The 16,292-nt window shown below is 41.4% G+C and overlaps 2 protein-coding genes across 2 annotated transcripts in view; one reads left to right on the top strand and one right to left on the bottom strand.

The window, feature by feature from the left end:
* Positions 1-16,292, top strand: part of DNAH1 (dynein axonemal heavy chain 1) — a 115,085-nt gene that overhangs the window by 70,651 nt on the left and 28,142 nt on the right. The window contains exons 42-55 of the mRNA XM_082214625.1: positions 244-384; positions 1,147-1,307; positions 2,688-2,845; positions 3,022-3,195; positions 3,308-3,346; positions 5,041-5,219; positions 6,280-6,510; positions 7,634-7,830; positions 8,928-9,063; positions 10,316-10,524; positions 11,228-11,399; positions 11,702-11,893; positions 13,744-13,854; positions 14,914-15,099. Of these exons, the coding sequence (XP_082070751.1) occupies positions 244-384; positions 1,147-1,307; positions 2,688-2,845; positions 3,022-3,195; positions 3,308-3,346; positions 5,041-5,219; positions 6,280-6,510; positions 7,634-7,830; positions 8,928-9,063; positions 10,316-10,524; positions 11,228-11,399; positions 11,702-11,893; positions 13,744-13,854; positions 14,914-15,099 (2,286 nt within the window). The remainder of the gene's footprint in view (positions 1-243; positions 385-1,146; positions 1,308-2,687; positions 2,846-3,021; positions 3,196-3,307; positions 3,347-5,040; positions 5,220-6,279; positions 6,511-7,633; positions 7,831-8,927; positions 9,064-10,315; positions 10,525-11,227; positions 11,400-11,701; positions 11,894-13,743; positions 13,855-14,913; positions 15,100-16,292) is intronic.
* The window catches only part of LOC309527492 (HAUS augmin-like complex subunit 3), a gene marked incomplete at its 3' end in the record, with an annotated part of 4,122 nt that continues 3,122 nt past the window's right edge, over positions 15,293-16,292 (bottom strand). Inside the window, exon 3 of the mRNA XM_082214320.1 lies at positions 15,293-15,456. Coding sequence (XP_082070446.1) covers positions 15,293-15,456 — 164 coding nt within the window. The remainder of the gene's footprint in view (positions 15,457-16,292) is intronic.

Raw genomic sequence — 16,292 nt, 5'->3', positions numbered from 1 at the left:
CATCCCAGGTGTAGTTTCAATGAGACTTTGTCATGGTAAAGATTGGACTGGTAAAGGGAAGTAGACTTACTGGAATCTCTGGAACATCACTGTAAATTTCCCCAAGATTCTACTGCTGAGGTTCTTTGCAAACTTAATCCTGTTTTCAGTTTCTGTATTGGCTTGGATGTATTTAAGAAACTAATTACAGGATGTTTTAAGCCTCTATCTGTCCTTCCCTTCAAATGTACCTGTGTCTCTTAGGTGTGCTGGGAGAACTGGATGGATTTCTCTTCATCATTTACTATGGTGCCTGAGACCAGCTTTTGTGACATTATTGTTCCCACCATGAACACTGTCCAGATGGCTTTTCTGCTGGAGCTCTTGCTCACAAACCACAAACCAGTAAGTTTCCTGAATTTCAAGTGGAGTTAAGTAGAAAGCATTGTAGAAAGGCAGGTATTCTGTTGCTCAGTCAAGCCAGCATTAGTACTTTGCTCAAAATATCCCCCCAAATGGCTACTCAGTAGACTTTATTTGCCTCCACTTTTGCATTCATTCATTCATTCATTCATTCATTCATTTATTAGCTTGATCTACAGTACTACAGAAGAGGTTCTCAAATGCCATTCAGCTTTATTCAAGCAGTCTTATAAAAAGTTTGTGGAAGAAAATATCTGTACATGGCCCTGTACTTTGATTATTAGTTTTTCTGACTAAGGCTGGATTATTAAACAGCCAACAAGGTCCTGGTCTAGGGCCTCTGCTCTTCATAATATGCCTTTGGTATAATCTACTTAACGTTTATGCAGACCTCTAAACAGCTTAGCCTAGGGTCCATAGTTTCCACAAAGTGCTGTTTTTTACAATGATCACTATGCAGAAGAATGTTATTAAAATATGAGTTAGTATATTTGATTTTGTTCTGCTTCGATTTGCAGAACAAAAAAAGGCTGTTAAGTCATTCAGTGAAACCCCCAGCAATTTATGAGTATGGTTCTACTGCAGCAATAAACAAAGGAATCTCAAAGACACAGTTTTAAAAGCACTATAGAGTCACAATGGACTGTCAAAAACACTACTAATTGGCAAATGAGTCTGTGAAGGTGTATTACAGTCTGCACACATCCCCCAATAGTGACAGTTTTTCTCTCTTCCAAATTGTAGATTCTTTGTATTGGACCCACAGGAACTGGAAAGACCCTCACAATAGCAGATGAGCTTCTGAAGAACCTGCCACTAGAATTTATCAGCCATTTTCTTATGTTCTCTGCTCGAACCTCAGCCAACCAAACTCAAGATCTCATTGACAGCAAACTGGATAAAAGGCAAAATTCTTTGTTGCAATATTTCTGCTGCTGATATACCACTTTGTTCATATTTATTTTATTTGCTATTTTAGCATTTATTAGCAATCCTGTCCAAATTTGCTAAAGAAATTTAAGCATTAAAATGTAAATGATTTAAAATCGAAGTATAGCTATTTCCCCATCCTGGGAGCAATAGCAGAAACATCTGGCTGATCAACACTCCCGTAGGGTCAGTTCAGTGGGCAAACAGGCATTGGATAAACACTGGTTGAATGCTCTGGGCTTGGGGATTCCTACTTATTTCTGAGTCACTGGATATTTTGATATTACCATTAGTAAACAATCACATACCCTGAATGGAAAACACTGGGTTGCACACTGAGTCGCCCCTTGAATTTGGAGGTTTTATTCATATCTATTTAGATTTGTGGCCATACTGTGTTTTACTTATGTTATTCAGCATTGATTATCTAGTGACCTTTAGCAGAAGTTCATAAGAGCACAAGATGAGAAGCCCCACTGGCTCAGAGCAAAGGCCAATCTAGTCCATCATCCTCTTATCAAGGTGGCCAACCATATGCCTATGGGAAGCCTTCAAGTAGGAGCTGGGTGCAACAGCACTCTCCAAACCTGTGGTACCTAGAAACTGGCATTCAGATGCACATTGCTTCTCATAGCGGAGGTAGTATTCATGGAAATAATTCATAGAATTGTAGAGTTGGAAGGGACCCTGAGGATCATCTATGCAGGTATATGCAGCTGTCCAAAACAGGGATTGAACCTGTGGCCTTGGTGTTGTCAGCACTATGCTCTAACCAACTGAATCATAGTGGGGAGGTATGTGTATACATGGTATACATACAGCAACATACATACAGTTTCTTTTTGCTATGATTGCTGTTGCTGTTACAATGTCTTGCCCACCCTTCACCATAAGGTTCCTGGGCAGGTTACAGTAATTAAAAAATCCAATATTAACAACAGTTTTAAAAAAATTACAGTTCTAGGAATAGGGTGAATCCTAAAATTATATATTGCAAGCATCAATAATGTAGGTGCCAGGAGGGAATTAGGGCTGCCATAAACAATGCCCCCTTTCCTGGGCTCCAGCGCCACAAACATCTGAGGGTGATGGAACTACCAAGAGGTCCCTGTTTGCTGATCTTGATATGCAAGAGTCAAGATCAGCACTGAGGAGCATATTCTACACTTGAGAGATTAATACTTTTCCTGTCAGCATTAACGGATTATACATGGATTCACCAACTAATCGACAGGCTCATCATGTTAAATGTATAGTCTCTTCAGCAGCCTTTTTCCAAATTGTACCTTGACTGCAGTATTTTCATCATGTGTTCCACTGTGATGTAGTTTTTATTCTTGTCTGGTTCTGTATAGGCGCAAGGGAGTTTTTGGCCCTCCGCTTGGCAGATACTTCATATTTTTCATTGATGACCTGAACATGCCCGCGCTAGAGACCTATGGTGCCCAGCCACCTATTGAGCTTCTTCGGCAATGGATGGATCATAATGGCTGGTACGATAGGAAACAAATTGGTATGACATACTTTCTTTACTTAATTTACCTAATTATTCTTTACACAAATACTTTCTCTTCCAGGCCAGCCAGGCTAGTTCTCAAGTAACCTGCCTCTGGTGCACTTACAGCTTTCCCCCCACTGGAGTCTTGGCATTCATACCTTCTCTCATTTTTCTGTGGAATGTTTTGTCAGGTACCTTTAAGAAATTAGTAGATATTAACTTTGTTGGTGCCATGGGACCGCCGGGTGGAGGAAGAAATGCAATCAGCCCACGCCTCACCCGCCATTTCAACTATCTATCTTTCACTGAACTGGAGGATAGCAGCAAGAAGAAAATATTTTCCACCATTCTAGACAGTTGGATGGGTGAGTTGTGAAATACATTTCCCCCCCTTTTTATAGAGCTCTCATATGCCATGTGACTGAGAAATGTTTGATAGTGGGATGTGACACCATTTTTCTCTCTTGATTATTTTAGCTGGACGTCTAGGAGAAGTATGTTACAGAGAGCCAGTTCGTAAGTAACCTGAGCACTAGTTAATCAATTGTCTATGTAAGGCTTGGGGAAATAAGTCATTTGCTTGATGGTGATGATAGAAGATTTTGGACCAAAAGCATCAGGAGAGTGGTCTTTGCTTCAGCAGATGGATGACCATTTCTTCAAACACAATAACATGAATAAACTTAAGTATGCCAATTTTTGACTTACCTAAGGGAGCTCCATACTTTATGCTGCAGGCACATGTCCTGTCTGTACACCAGTGTTGGACCAGAGTTCCCTGCAGGAAGCATGTGACTTGTGGACAGCACCCATGTGTTTGTGCTACAGCCTCCCAACTGATTATACATGCATATATCTCACAAAATAGCTCCCTGGCAGCCACATTATGGAGAAAAGGCAGCCACACATAACCTCAAAGTAAGATAATAATAGACACAGACCCTTCTGTATTTTTCCTAATCTGGTTTTAACAATTCTCACTCAGCAGGTGCCAGTTTCTCTAGTTGGAAAACTTGAGTTTTTGATATGGGGATAATGTATGCAGAATTCTTAATAGTGCAAGAACAAATCTGGGGTTAAGCTGAAATTGAATCTTGACAAGAGCGAAGTCCTGTGGGTCGGTGGTTCCCAGATTCAGGAATTGGATAGTATGCTTGTCCTGTGTGGGGTCCCATTCCCCACAAAGGAGCAGGTGCGCAGTCTGCTGGTACTCCAGGAAATGTCTCAGTCACTGGAAGCCTGGGTGGCTGCAGTGCCTTTGACCAGGTCTGGCTCGTATGCAAACTGCAACTGCAACCATTCCAAGAACAAACCTCATGTTTAGTGAGGAAAGAACTTAACCATGAGTTCCAGTTCAGATGGCACACTAAGCCAAACATTTGCTTCACTCAGCACAGCACGGGAGCAAAAAAGGGCTGGGGAGGAGAAAAGTGGCTATGAGCTGCTTTCCGGGGACCTGCCAGAGTTTGGTTTACCATGTTGTATGAACCATGTTATACAAGCCATTGTTAGAATTCTGTTTATCTCTGCTTAAGTTAGGGACGTGGGTGGCGCTGTGGGTTAAACCACAGAGCCTAGGACTTGCCGATCAGAAGGTCGGCGGTTCGAATCCCCGCGACAGGGTGAGCTCCCGTTGCTCGGTCCCTGCTCCCGCCAACCTAGCAGTTTGAAAGCACGTCAAAGTGCAAGTAGATAAATAGGTTCCACTCCGGCGGGAAGGCAAACAGTGTTTCCGTACGCTCCTCTGGTTCTCCAGAAGCGGCTTAGTCATGCTGGCCACATGACCCGGAAGCTGTATGCCGGCTCCCTCGGCCAATAAAGCGAGATGAGCGCTGCAACCCCAGAGTCGGTCACAACTGGACCAAATGGTCAGGGATCCCTTTACCTTTACCTGCTTAAGTTACTAGCTGCATTTTAATTGTACTATAATTTAATTTTAGTATGCCACCTTGAGACTGATGTGGGAGGCAGTATAAAAAGTCTTAATTAATAAGTTGTGTGGTTGTACTACAACTGCACATTAGGCAGTAATATAGATTGTGAGGATGGGGAACATCTTCTGTGAGATAAAGTCATTGGTAAATCTATTTCAGCTACGGTGATCTCACTATGTCTCAAGCTAGCCTGCCCTATTTCTATGTGATCACTGATGGTTCTTCCTTTCCTGAAAAGCCCCCACTGCGATGCTGACCATCTTTTGGGTTTTTTAGCTGGATGCCCACAGGTGCAGGACTTAAGTGAACCCCTTGTTGATGCAACTATACGAGTGTATTCCACTATCACATCCCAACTGTTGCCTACTCCAGCAAAATCTCACTATACGTTTAATTTGAGGGATCTCTCCAAGGTTTTCCAGGGCATGCTCATGGCAGAACCTGCCAAAATTATGGTAAGTGCTTCCTTCACAATATCTGCTCTGTGACAGGAATTTAAGTTGCTGGAAATTGCATATTATTTCTCGATAAAATTACACGCCGAATAGTTATCCCTTTGTTGTGTGCATTGCATACTACTGCACTAAGTGCAAGCGATAAGGCACAATCTAGGCCTGATTGTGGGGATCGGGGGCAAAATATTGGGGTTGCTTTTTTCTCTCTTGTTGGCAGCACCAAGTGTATCACACCTCTTTCATTCACTCATAGTCCCCCTACCTCAGGAGAACTTTATTCTGCAGTATCCATGGTAGAGCTTTACCACAAACCCAGTACAATCGAGCTTGGGTGTCCATGAGTCCCTCATATATCTAGCAATAAAATCTGAGTGCATGGATTTATCCGCAGAACTCCAGCTCCCAATTTCCTCAAGTTTTGGCCAGCCATTCTTACAGTGCAATCCTAAGTGGGGTGTGGGTGGAGATGTGTGGCAGACTTTCCTTTTTCCCCCTTTCCTTGAGTGGATCTTTATTTTTAAAAAAAACAAAGAAACAAATCCACTCCTTGATTCCAGTGGAAGGAGAATTAGTTATACCAGGTCTAGACTGGCATAGGAGAGGGACCCAATTCTTGGGCCTCTCTGAAGAACAGAGGGGGCTGTGATCTCGCAGATCCAAGGCCACCCCTTCTGTGCACCAGAACTCTCCATTTCAAAGCCCAACACTGACTAATTGTAGCAGAAACTCTACCAGCAGCAGAGCTAAACCCACAGAGCTTTTTGAAGACGTAGGAGGGGTCTCCATGGCGGCATATCCTCTGATAGCAAAACTGGTCTGTGTTATGGGGAGAGACCCATTGTCCTCTAAACCCCTCCAATCAGCAGATCTGGGGTTTAGATTTGCTCTGGTAGTTTAGAAACATTTTCTTATAAATCTGGTTGGGAAAGGGTTGTTTTTCACACCGTAAGGTCAGTGTCTTAGGGGGAAGAATCAACATGGAACAAGAAATAACATTCTTTGGGGTTGTGTGAGTAATAACGAAAGGTTGTTTAAGGTTGTCACTGGAATTATTTGCCAGAATAAAGAGGACCTGCTGAGGCTGTGGTATCATGAGAGTTGCCGTGTGTTTCGTGACCGTCTGGTTAATGAGGAGGACCGAACTTGGTTTGATGACTTGATGAAGAGCGTGATGTCTGAATGGGATACCACCTTTAAGGAAGTTGTTCCTTATGAGCCCCTTCTCTATGGGGATTTCATGAACCCAGGTTCTGATGTGAAGCTTTATGAATTAATTGCCGAAAGAGAGAAGGTAGGATTCATAAGATGCTTCTCCATTTTTGTACTTCTTCCATCTTTCATTCCTTTGTGCACAACATATAATATGGGTGCAGTTAATAAAAGCATTGGGTGTCCAGAGTTGAGTTTCTAGAATATACTTTATGCATGGCAAGCCTATACTAGAAGTGATTATGATTTTCAGAGGAAAGAAACAACAACAAGGTTGTACAAGGATAGACTGAGCACTAGAAGCATGCTGAGAATGATAGATGAACATGGATGGAAGAGGATAGAACAGACCTAGATAATGCTGTTTCCTCTGACTGCCCCCTGTGTTCAGGCAAGTAATAAAGAACAGTTGGGAATCTGCTATGCAGATGACTTTAGCACAGTACTTAGGCTTGGAAAATGCAATAAACTAGGAAGAGGAACAAGTTTAATGTTCATAGTACTGCAGCGGATGCCATTAAAATCTGTACAGGTGACCTTTGCAGGTAATTATCCTTCCTGTAGAACTCCCAACTGGAAGGATATTGTGCATACTGAGAAAATGTTAATTAAGCAAAGGGTAAAAATATAACGATTTTAATAAGGAGCAGTGTACTTTGCATTCACTGCCATGTAGTCAAGGATAATAATAACAGTATGTCTTCTTTCATGATCACTAAGTGAATTATAGATAATTAATCCAGCCTCTTAGGTAGGCAGATGTTCATCACACCCATTGCCCAGATAGATAAAATGTGGATGAGGGATTAGATAACTAAACCATGTCCATGCTAAACTCAATAGCTAAACAATAGCTAAACTCAAATTGATACTCTGAAATCATTGCAAGTGTGTTGCTCTAATCCTATTGAACTTGGCTGTGATTTACAGTGAACATTATTTAAATGGTTAACTTTATCTGTGAAAGATTTTGGTTGGGGAATTAAAGAAAGGCTGCTTGCTCCTCTTTTTTGAGGGGTGTACATCCTAGATCATCTATTTTCATTTTCACTGAGTAGGCTTTCTAAGACGGTATTTTTTTCACCCCTGTCTTCCCTTATTGACAGGATCTGATGGGCATAGAGGTGGATGGTCCATTGATGGCCTCCTCAGAGAGGCCTGCTTAGTTTCTGCTCCTATTCTTCTCCCTCTCTTTTTGACTATAGCTTATGCACGTGATTGAGGAGTACATGGAGGAATACAACCAGATCAATACTACCAAGATGAAGCTAGTTCTTTTCATGGACGCTATGCAACATATTTGCCGAATCACCCGTATTCTGCGGCAGGCACTGGGCAATGCTCTTCTCTTGGGTGTTGGTGGCAGTGGAAGGCAATCTCTCACCAAATTAGCATCTCACATGTAAGATATGAATGATATTAAAGGTTTCTGAGCCAGTAGATAGTGACAGAATGATCAGAAAGCAATGAGTTTTGGTTTGGGTTTTTTTTCGGAGTCATGTTCTTCATTTCTGCTTCTGAGTTCAGTTTGCTCACATCATGTGAAGAAAGCTTGACACTGTTCACATCATTTTCCAGCTGTACAGAAAGTGACCATAGTGAAGAAACTGGGATTTTCCTTGCCTTCCCACCCAATGTACGCGAATGCCTCCAGGTCCACCTCGCATCCACTTTATAACATTGGAATATGGTCTTTGGGCCTATGCACATAGAGCCTAATGGACACAGGCCTAATCTGTGTAACCATTGCCTCTCAAAATGGGAAGGGAATTGCTCAGATTCTGCCAATATGCATTAGACTTCCGCCACATAGGCCCTATATTCTTATTCTTACTCAACTACAAGTGATTGCCAAAGAAGAAGAATATTATTATTTATTAAGAGTTATACCCTGCTTTTCATATCTGGGTCTCAGCTTACAAAAATTAAAATATAAATGCTTAGAGAAGCTTCGGTATGCCCCTCACTAATTACCTTCTCCATCAACATGAGAAAAAGCTGTTATGTTCTACCCGAATGGTAGGAATGGTTTCACTGGTTGAAGGTCATCAGACTCACCCTAGTTTCTCAGCTGCTTTGGTTAAGTAGTTTTTTCTAGTTCTGTTGTAAAAATTGTTAGATTCTTAGTCTCTTAGGGTCACTGTCGTTGTTGTTTTAATTTGTTAGTTGCCCTTCACCCTAAAGCTCCAGGGTAGGTTACAACAATTGTTAGAGAAGTAGATGTTTGTTTTCTCTCTTTGTGTTTTTGTGTCTTGGTCAACTGACCTGTTTGAGTATGGCAAGGATGCAAACTGGATTCTGCAAGCTGCCTATTTCCCTCAAATTCTTTTTCCTGCCTTTGACCACAAGGTGGCCCCGTAACTCTCACAGATTACCTTCTGCCAGTGATACAGAACTACCACTCAGTTAGCAACCAACAGTTCTTTCTGTGCCTTTCTCCCTTGTATATGTATTAGCATATTGTAGCCCATGCCCTGATTATAATCATTTTCTTTTTAGAGCTGATTATGAATGTTTTCAAATAGAACTTTCCAAGAACTATGGGATATCTGACTGGAGAGAAGACCTCAAAAAGATCATGCTGAAGGCTGGTCTGCAAAACTTATCCATTACCTTTCTGTTTACAGATACGCAGGTAATTGAAGCTCTTAGGAATGAAATTTCTTCTTGCGCTGGATAGCTAATGAATGTTGCTCAGATTTGTACCAATTTTGTCACTCACATCTCTTGTTTTATTTTCCCAACTAGTCTTAACTTAGCAAGTTTTCTTGAAAAACTGAACTTCTATGTTTTGAGAAAAACTGTGCTGTACCTGATACCTGAATGACATTTCTCTTGGTGGTACTAAGAACTCTTAACTGTTAAGGAGTTAGATTACTAAACATGTTGGCCAAATTTTACACACATGGGTGCCAACAGGTAAGAATCACAAATATAAATTACACTGATATTTGAGTACCCTGCAAACCAAAAATTGCATAGTGCCTCTGTGGCTTATCCAGATGATCTGTGGTTAGATATGTTGCAGTACAATCTTGTGGAATAATCCCATTTACACAACTTGTTGAAGGACAACAACCATACTTCTAGGTAGTTGTGTACTCCAGTCAACTATATCATACAGGCGCTCTAATAATAATAATAATAATAATAATAATAATAATAATAATAATAATAGCAGGTGGCTTACACAATGGTGTGGCACTGTGCATAAGGGAAGGAATATCAGTTTCATGCACTGGGTCATGCACTCAGCATTTAAAACATTGAAAACATTGCTAATAATGAGCGAAATAACACATTAGAATGCATAGAACGGCATAAGTATTGGGTGGAGGAAAGGGAGAAAATTCTCATTACAAGCAATATCTAATAGGTGTCAATGCCTTCTAGTAGCAATAAGTGTACCATTGGAGGGGAATTTGCATTTTCCCAGGTACAAAATACAGCCCAACTAGTATTGGAGAGATGTAATGTCTCTAAAACAGATGTTTAGGGTTGATGGATGGTAAGTGGATTGCAAGTAATAGATAGGAAGTGCATATTTATTGTCTTAAGAATGAAATGCCTAGAAAAGTGATCAGAGTTTAGGATTGGATCCAAAAGATGGGACTCAAATGTTAGTCTAATTTCTGAATTACTACTTCACGTTAACAAAGTAGGGGTTCTGCACTATTCTCTCTCTGATGCCGATCTCATCCCATCAGTTAGGCTATTTCTCATTATTTACACAACCAGTGTTCTCACTGTGACTTACATTTCAGTGATTTTCAATAGGAAAATCTAAGTAACAAAGATGAGATCTTTAGTGGGTAAGTAGATGAGGTTAAAATGAAAGGCGCGACATTATTACTGCCGATAGAAGCCTTTTAATTTTTTTTCTTTAGATTAAAAGTGAGTCCTTTCTTGAGGATATCAACAACCTGCTGAATTCAGGAGATATACCCAACCTGTATGCCCTGGATGAACAGGACCAGATCATGACCACTATGAAGCCTTTAGTGCAGGACCAGGGGCTTCAGCCCACCAAGGCCAACCTGATGGCTGCGTACACAGGGAGAGTACGCAGCAATATCCACACAGTCCTGTGCATGAGGTATGAGCCTGCCTAGTCCATTGGGCTAAATGGCGAAGGGGGTCTCTCCAAGCTCCCAAGAGCTTTCCTTACTATCAGTGGTGATCCATGCTACAGGGGGCTGCAATATAGCAGGAATGGGGAGCCTGTGATCCTTCAGATATTGTTGTTGTTTTTTCTTCACTCCTATTTTCCTTGCCCTTGAGGTTTGATGTGACTTTTTCTATTATATTTCAGCTAATAGTCTTATAGCTGTGCTATAAATCTTCAAAATAAATATCACTGCATTTTGAACGCTGTATCCATAGGAGCCATGAAGTTGTGTTGCCCACAATTCTTAGATGGATCAAAGTGTTCACTTACAAAGCGTAGTGCCTATTCCTTCAGGAATAACGGCACATACCATAGTGGCAGCCTTTAGTTTCAATACACATGTAGAAGAGATCTGTAGGGCACCTAATTTGAATGTCAACATTTGGGATGATTGCCTTGTGGAAACATCAATGAGTATAAAGGCTTTGCTGGTGAGGTGGGAATTCTCCATCCCCAGTGGTTTGTGTAATATGTTAGTATAAATTTTAATTGTGGTTTTCTGAATGTGCCTAGCATGGCCTTTGCTGTTAAAAGAATTCCCCGCAGTACATCCAAACTAGAGATATTTGACTTAGTTGAAGCCTATTCTAATAAGGTTTTTCTCATTCTTTACTGCTTCCTCATTCTCCAGTCCTATTGGAGAGGTATTCCGAGCACGGCTCAGACAGTTCCCATCTCTGGTGAACTGCTGTACCATTGACTGGTTTAATGAGTGGCCTGCAGAAGCCCTGGAGTCTGTTGCTGCTTCCTTTTTCAATGAGATCCCAGATACTGATGCCACCCCTGAAATTATACAGGGAATGGTAAGTGACCTCTCTTAAACTTCCTCACAACCTCAGATTTTACATATGTGCAAGGAGAAAAAGAGAGCAGCTATCTAATAATTGAATGTTTCATTGTTAGAATTCATATTGTATGAGTCCCTGCTAGTGTTTGGAATAGTTGTCACTTCTCCAATTGGTCCCTGTGTTTCAAGGAAATACTCATATCATAAATGTTTGCATTACATATTTTGTGCCTCTTGCATGTAGCACATTTCATAGTCATTCTCTGCCTTCCTTCTGTTGAGAAACCTCTTCCAACGTCTGTTTCCTCCCCCTTATAGATTGAGATGTGTGTAGAAATCCATCAGAGCGTAGCACTTAAGTGCAAGGTGTATCTGGCAGAATTGGCAAGGCATAATTATGTCACTCCCAAAAGCTACCTGGAGCTGCTCGGCATCTTCACCACCTTGATAGGTGCAAAAAAGCAGGAGCTCAAAGTTGCCAAAACCAGGATGAAGAGTGGATTGGACAAAGTGAGTTGCTTCAGTCTTGGGGTTTTATCACATATGTTGAAGACTGCACTTAGAGCAATAGACCAATTTCTCCTTTTCAGCAAAACACATCATAAAAGGTTCCCTCCACCACCACACACTAATAAGTTTGGAATATCAGCTTGGGCCTGATGTATAGTGTGTCACTGTGCTGATTGCTTGCAAAAGCATTGTCATTGCTTGTGAAAGTCAGTGTTTGGAAGCCTCCTGTAGAGAAACTATCAATATTAGGTAAAATGTGGTCTGGGATAATGGGAGTTGTCGTTCTGTAACATCTGGAGGGCCACGGGCTCCCCATCTCTGAGATGCATAGTCTTCAAGTCTTGATGGTCATCTACCAAATAGCTGTTCAAACTGTCAGAGTTACTAATTTGTGCTAAGAAGACAGTGTTATATACATGCAAGGTTCCAGCTTTTATGTACAGGGCAATAACATCCAAAGTGGTTAGTTTATGATAAGTCATTTAGTGGACATTCCTTTCAAACCTGTTGGTCCATAAGGGTTTGGAATTCCCACAGAAACATGTTGATTGGCTGAAGGGAATATTACACCAGGCTCAGAACTGTAGGAAGATCAGTCTTCAGTAAGTTCAGTGAGGGAATTCAGACGGAAGCCTAGAGAGAGAACCCGAAGCTGCCCCAGCTGGCAGCTGCTGAAGAGTGAGAGGTCAACATGGAAGGCTCTAGATGCTCAACACAGAGGGTGCCTGTATGGCTATAACTGGAATAACAGGATGCATCACATTAAACACTACCAAAATAAGACTAAAGAATGATTTAACATGTAAAAATATAAATCTGAAAAACACCCAGAATGAAATCCAGCAGAATAAAATATCTGAAAAACACTCAGAATAAAATTCAGCATGCAACCTTCGTATTTTAAGGCAGCAATCAGATCAATTAACATGCATCTTCCAAAAAGCCTACAGACAGATATGTTTTTCTTGCCGACTGAAAACTGATTTGCCTAATTATATTTATTTATTTAAGGTAAATGCTATGTCACTGGTGTTAATTACCTCGAATCATTACACCCAAATATCATTAGTGAAAGTCAATGTATCTGTATTTGGGTGTGAGCAAAGACTTGCCTTACCCAAAGTGGTGCCCTCTAGATGTTGCTGAACCCTCAACTCCCATCAGCTTCTGCCAGCATGGCCAATGGTCAGGGATGCTGAGAGTTGAAGGGCACCAACTTGGGAAGGTTGGCGTACACTCTTTTCTTCACTGTGTAAATGTGTCAGGCTATAAAAGAGAGAGAGAAGGAATGAAGATAAAGCCACATATATTGGTGCTCTCTTTTCCTTTACTGAGTGCAGTTCACCCTGGTCTTATGTGAAACTGAGACTTTTAGTAGCACATTATACTTTATATTTTAAAAAAAACAAAACTCACAACCTGAAACAAGCTTCGGGCATATAGTGCTACTCGTAGGGAAATGCTGCCAGTTTTCATGTAGAAAAGTGGCAGCATGGAATAACAACAAAGAAAAAGCAATGCTAAAATAATGTTTGAAAACATGGCTGGGCCAAGTAAAAGTTAAGCAGTTTTAAAACCATTGATTTTGGTGGTGGAATTGAGCACCTGCGTGGAACTCTGACACTGAATTAACTGTGGCTTGGACTGGATTGTGCTTTAGAATTTGATTAATAGAAGAGACTTTCCAGTGGAGCCCAGAATAAACAACAGGTTCTCTTTTCAAGCAGCTTGAAGCTACTTCTGAGGTTTTTCCTTTACTATCTGTACTGTTTTCAGCGTTGTAGCAACAGATTATTTTCCTCTTCGCTAGACATGTTCAATATGAGAATGACTTTCCCCTCCATTTCTAGCTTTTGCGAACAGCAGAAGATGTAGCAAAAATGCAGGAAGAGCTAGAATTAGCACGCCCCCTGCTGGCTGAGGCTGCCCAAGACACACTGGTAACCATGGAACAGATACAGGTATGCAGCGGACCTTCAGACACTGTTGCAAAAGAGGCTGATGGTGCCCTGGTAAAACAAGAAGGGCTTTGTGGTGATACTTTGCCTTGTTAGCTTTAAGTTGGAGAAAGGGAGGCCAATGTTGCACCTCTGCCTTGTTTTCACACAATACAAGTCCTACAATTAAAATAATGGGGCAACACATTTGCCACAAGGACAGAACACTTTTGTTCTTTACTGCAAAAGGGGGTGCCATTTGGGTTTGTTCTTTTGGCTCCAAAATGGCATGACCTGGCCTTTATGCTAAACTCCAAATATTTAACCTTGCTATGTGAGGTGCGATGCTTATTTCAGACAATCATGTTCATAAGAACGACAGCCTCTTTATCTTTAGCCATGCAATACTACTTCCCAAGTGAGACAGGTAACCAATCATTGCAGACTATCATTCTGTATCAGCAGTGTTCCTTCCTGTTCAGAGTGCTGGTCAGCCATATCTGCTTCTGGCTCTTTTGAGAAAAGCATGCCCCTTGGGTGGTGGTGGTGGTGGTGGTGGTGGTGGTGGTGGTGGTGGTGGTTGTTGTGCTATAATGTTTTTATGCTTTGGCAAACAAGGAACTTATTAACACATCATGGTAAACCATAAGTAATAGTTTACTGTGAATACACTAATCTTGCTTGCTTTTTTCCTTCCTGCAAGTGAGCAGGAGGAAAACAGACAAACCCCTGACTTAAAGTTTCATCTGAATTAGTGCTCATGGTTTGCTTCACTCCAAACAAACACTGATCTCTTGTCAAAGTTTTCCTTTGGCTTAAAGTGGGCTTGGGGCTTTTTTTTCGGGGGTGGGGTGGGGAGTGCAACAAGCCACAATCCTGTATCCAGATGTAATCCTAAAACAACTGTTGTGGTTTGTTCCCCCCTCCCCCGTGTGCTAATGAGAGCCATGTATTTAGGGCTAGCCGTTAACTATGGTTTACCACGGCAGGCAGACTGGGTCTCTGACTGATGCAGAAAAGGTGCTTCTAATCTAGCCAGTCCTGAAAGCATTCATGATTCCAAATACCTTTGTGCTGCTGCAGGTAGACACAGCTGTAGCAGAGGAAACACGGAATGCTGTGCAGGCAGAGGAAATGAAAGCCAAAGTCAAAGCTCAGACCGCTCAAGCTATTGCTGATGACGCACAGAAGGACCTGGCAGAAGCCTTGCCTGCCCTGGATGCTGCCCTTGCCAGCTTGAGGAACCTCAACAAAAATGATGTTACAGAGGTAACAGAGTTGAGAAATAGTAGCTTTTAACAATACTTTCAAGAAGAACACTAGTTATACTGTCTGTGCTTTACCATGGATACAGGTTCAATAGTAATCCCCCTAAACACCCCACCCATTCTGATTTTCCTTTTTTTCCTTGTGAGTTGTAGCAGCTTATTCCTTTTGATGACTGTCCCGGAAGAGGAATAATCTAATCCTTTTCAGCCAAAGGTATGTAGTGCCTTTGGGTACTGCACACTGGCAGAGGGGTCATATCCAGTGTGCACGCTCTCTCCCCCACATCCATCACATACACAGACATGTAGATGCATATACACAGATCAAACATTGCCCCTCGCTCACCAGATGATAAATCTGATGAGGAGGGATGAAAGGCAGTCTGCACCTGCCAGAGAGGCTGAAACGATGGGTATCAGCATCCCTCTACCACCTTAACCCTTTGGACTCGAATGGTTTTATAGTAATGTTAGCATCTGGTTACATTTCACTAGATGAGATGAGTAAGGGAAGTAAAAGCCTAGTTCACATCACACAGCACAATCCTGTTTGTGTCATTTCAGAAGTTAGTCCTATTGAATTCAAAGGCCAACTCCCTTTTGAATAGATTATTGAGCCACTGCAAAGCTTCCTAGCTGGGAAGAACATTGACAGCTGCTGAATACAAGCAGAAAATTAGTGCTACAGATCCTTGTCTCGTTTTCTGTTCACTGACATTTGAAGGTACATGCTGGGTTACTACCTACTATTATCTGGCACTTCCAGAAAATTTAGAGGGACTATTGTCAATTATGTTCCCTCTGTTCAAGGACTGTTCCAAGAGTTGGGTTTATTTAGCCAGCTGTCAATTTGACTGATGTTGTAGTCAGTGCCTAGAGATGATCTTAAAGAGTAGCGTCATATAGAGATTTTTTAATTCTCTAGATGTGTATTTTTGCTACGCATGTGAAGACTTATTGTTAGTTGGTGCCCATCCCGGCAAGTAGCTCATCTGTATTGTCAGGTGGCAGCAGCAAGTCACCAAAAGCGATGTATAGGTGTATTCAGATATGTGCAATATCTTTTAGTATGTCTTAAATGCATAGTGGAAAATGCTGTTATATTGAGCTACTAGTGTATGAAAACAGAGCCCCTCCATAACCTTACTCCAGAATTCTGGAAACAAAATTATATTGTAACTTATGATAGAATGT

Source organism: Podarcis vaucheri (assembly GCF_965113315.1).
Source record: "Podarcis vaucheri genome assembly, chromosome: 2".
NCBI lineage: Eukaryota > Metazoa > Chordata > Lepidosauria > Squamata > Lacertidae > Podarcis > Podarcis vaucheri.
This window is presented reverse-complemented; position numbering and strand designations above follow the sequence as displayed.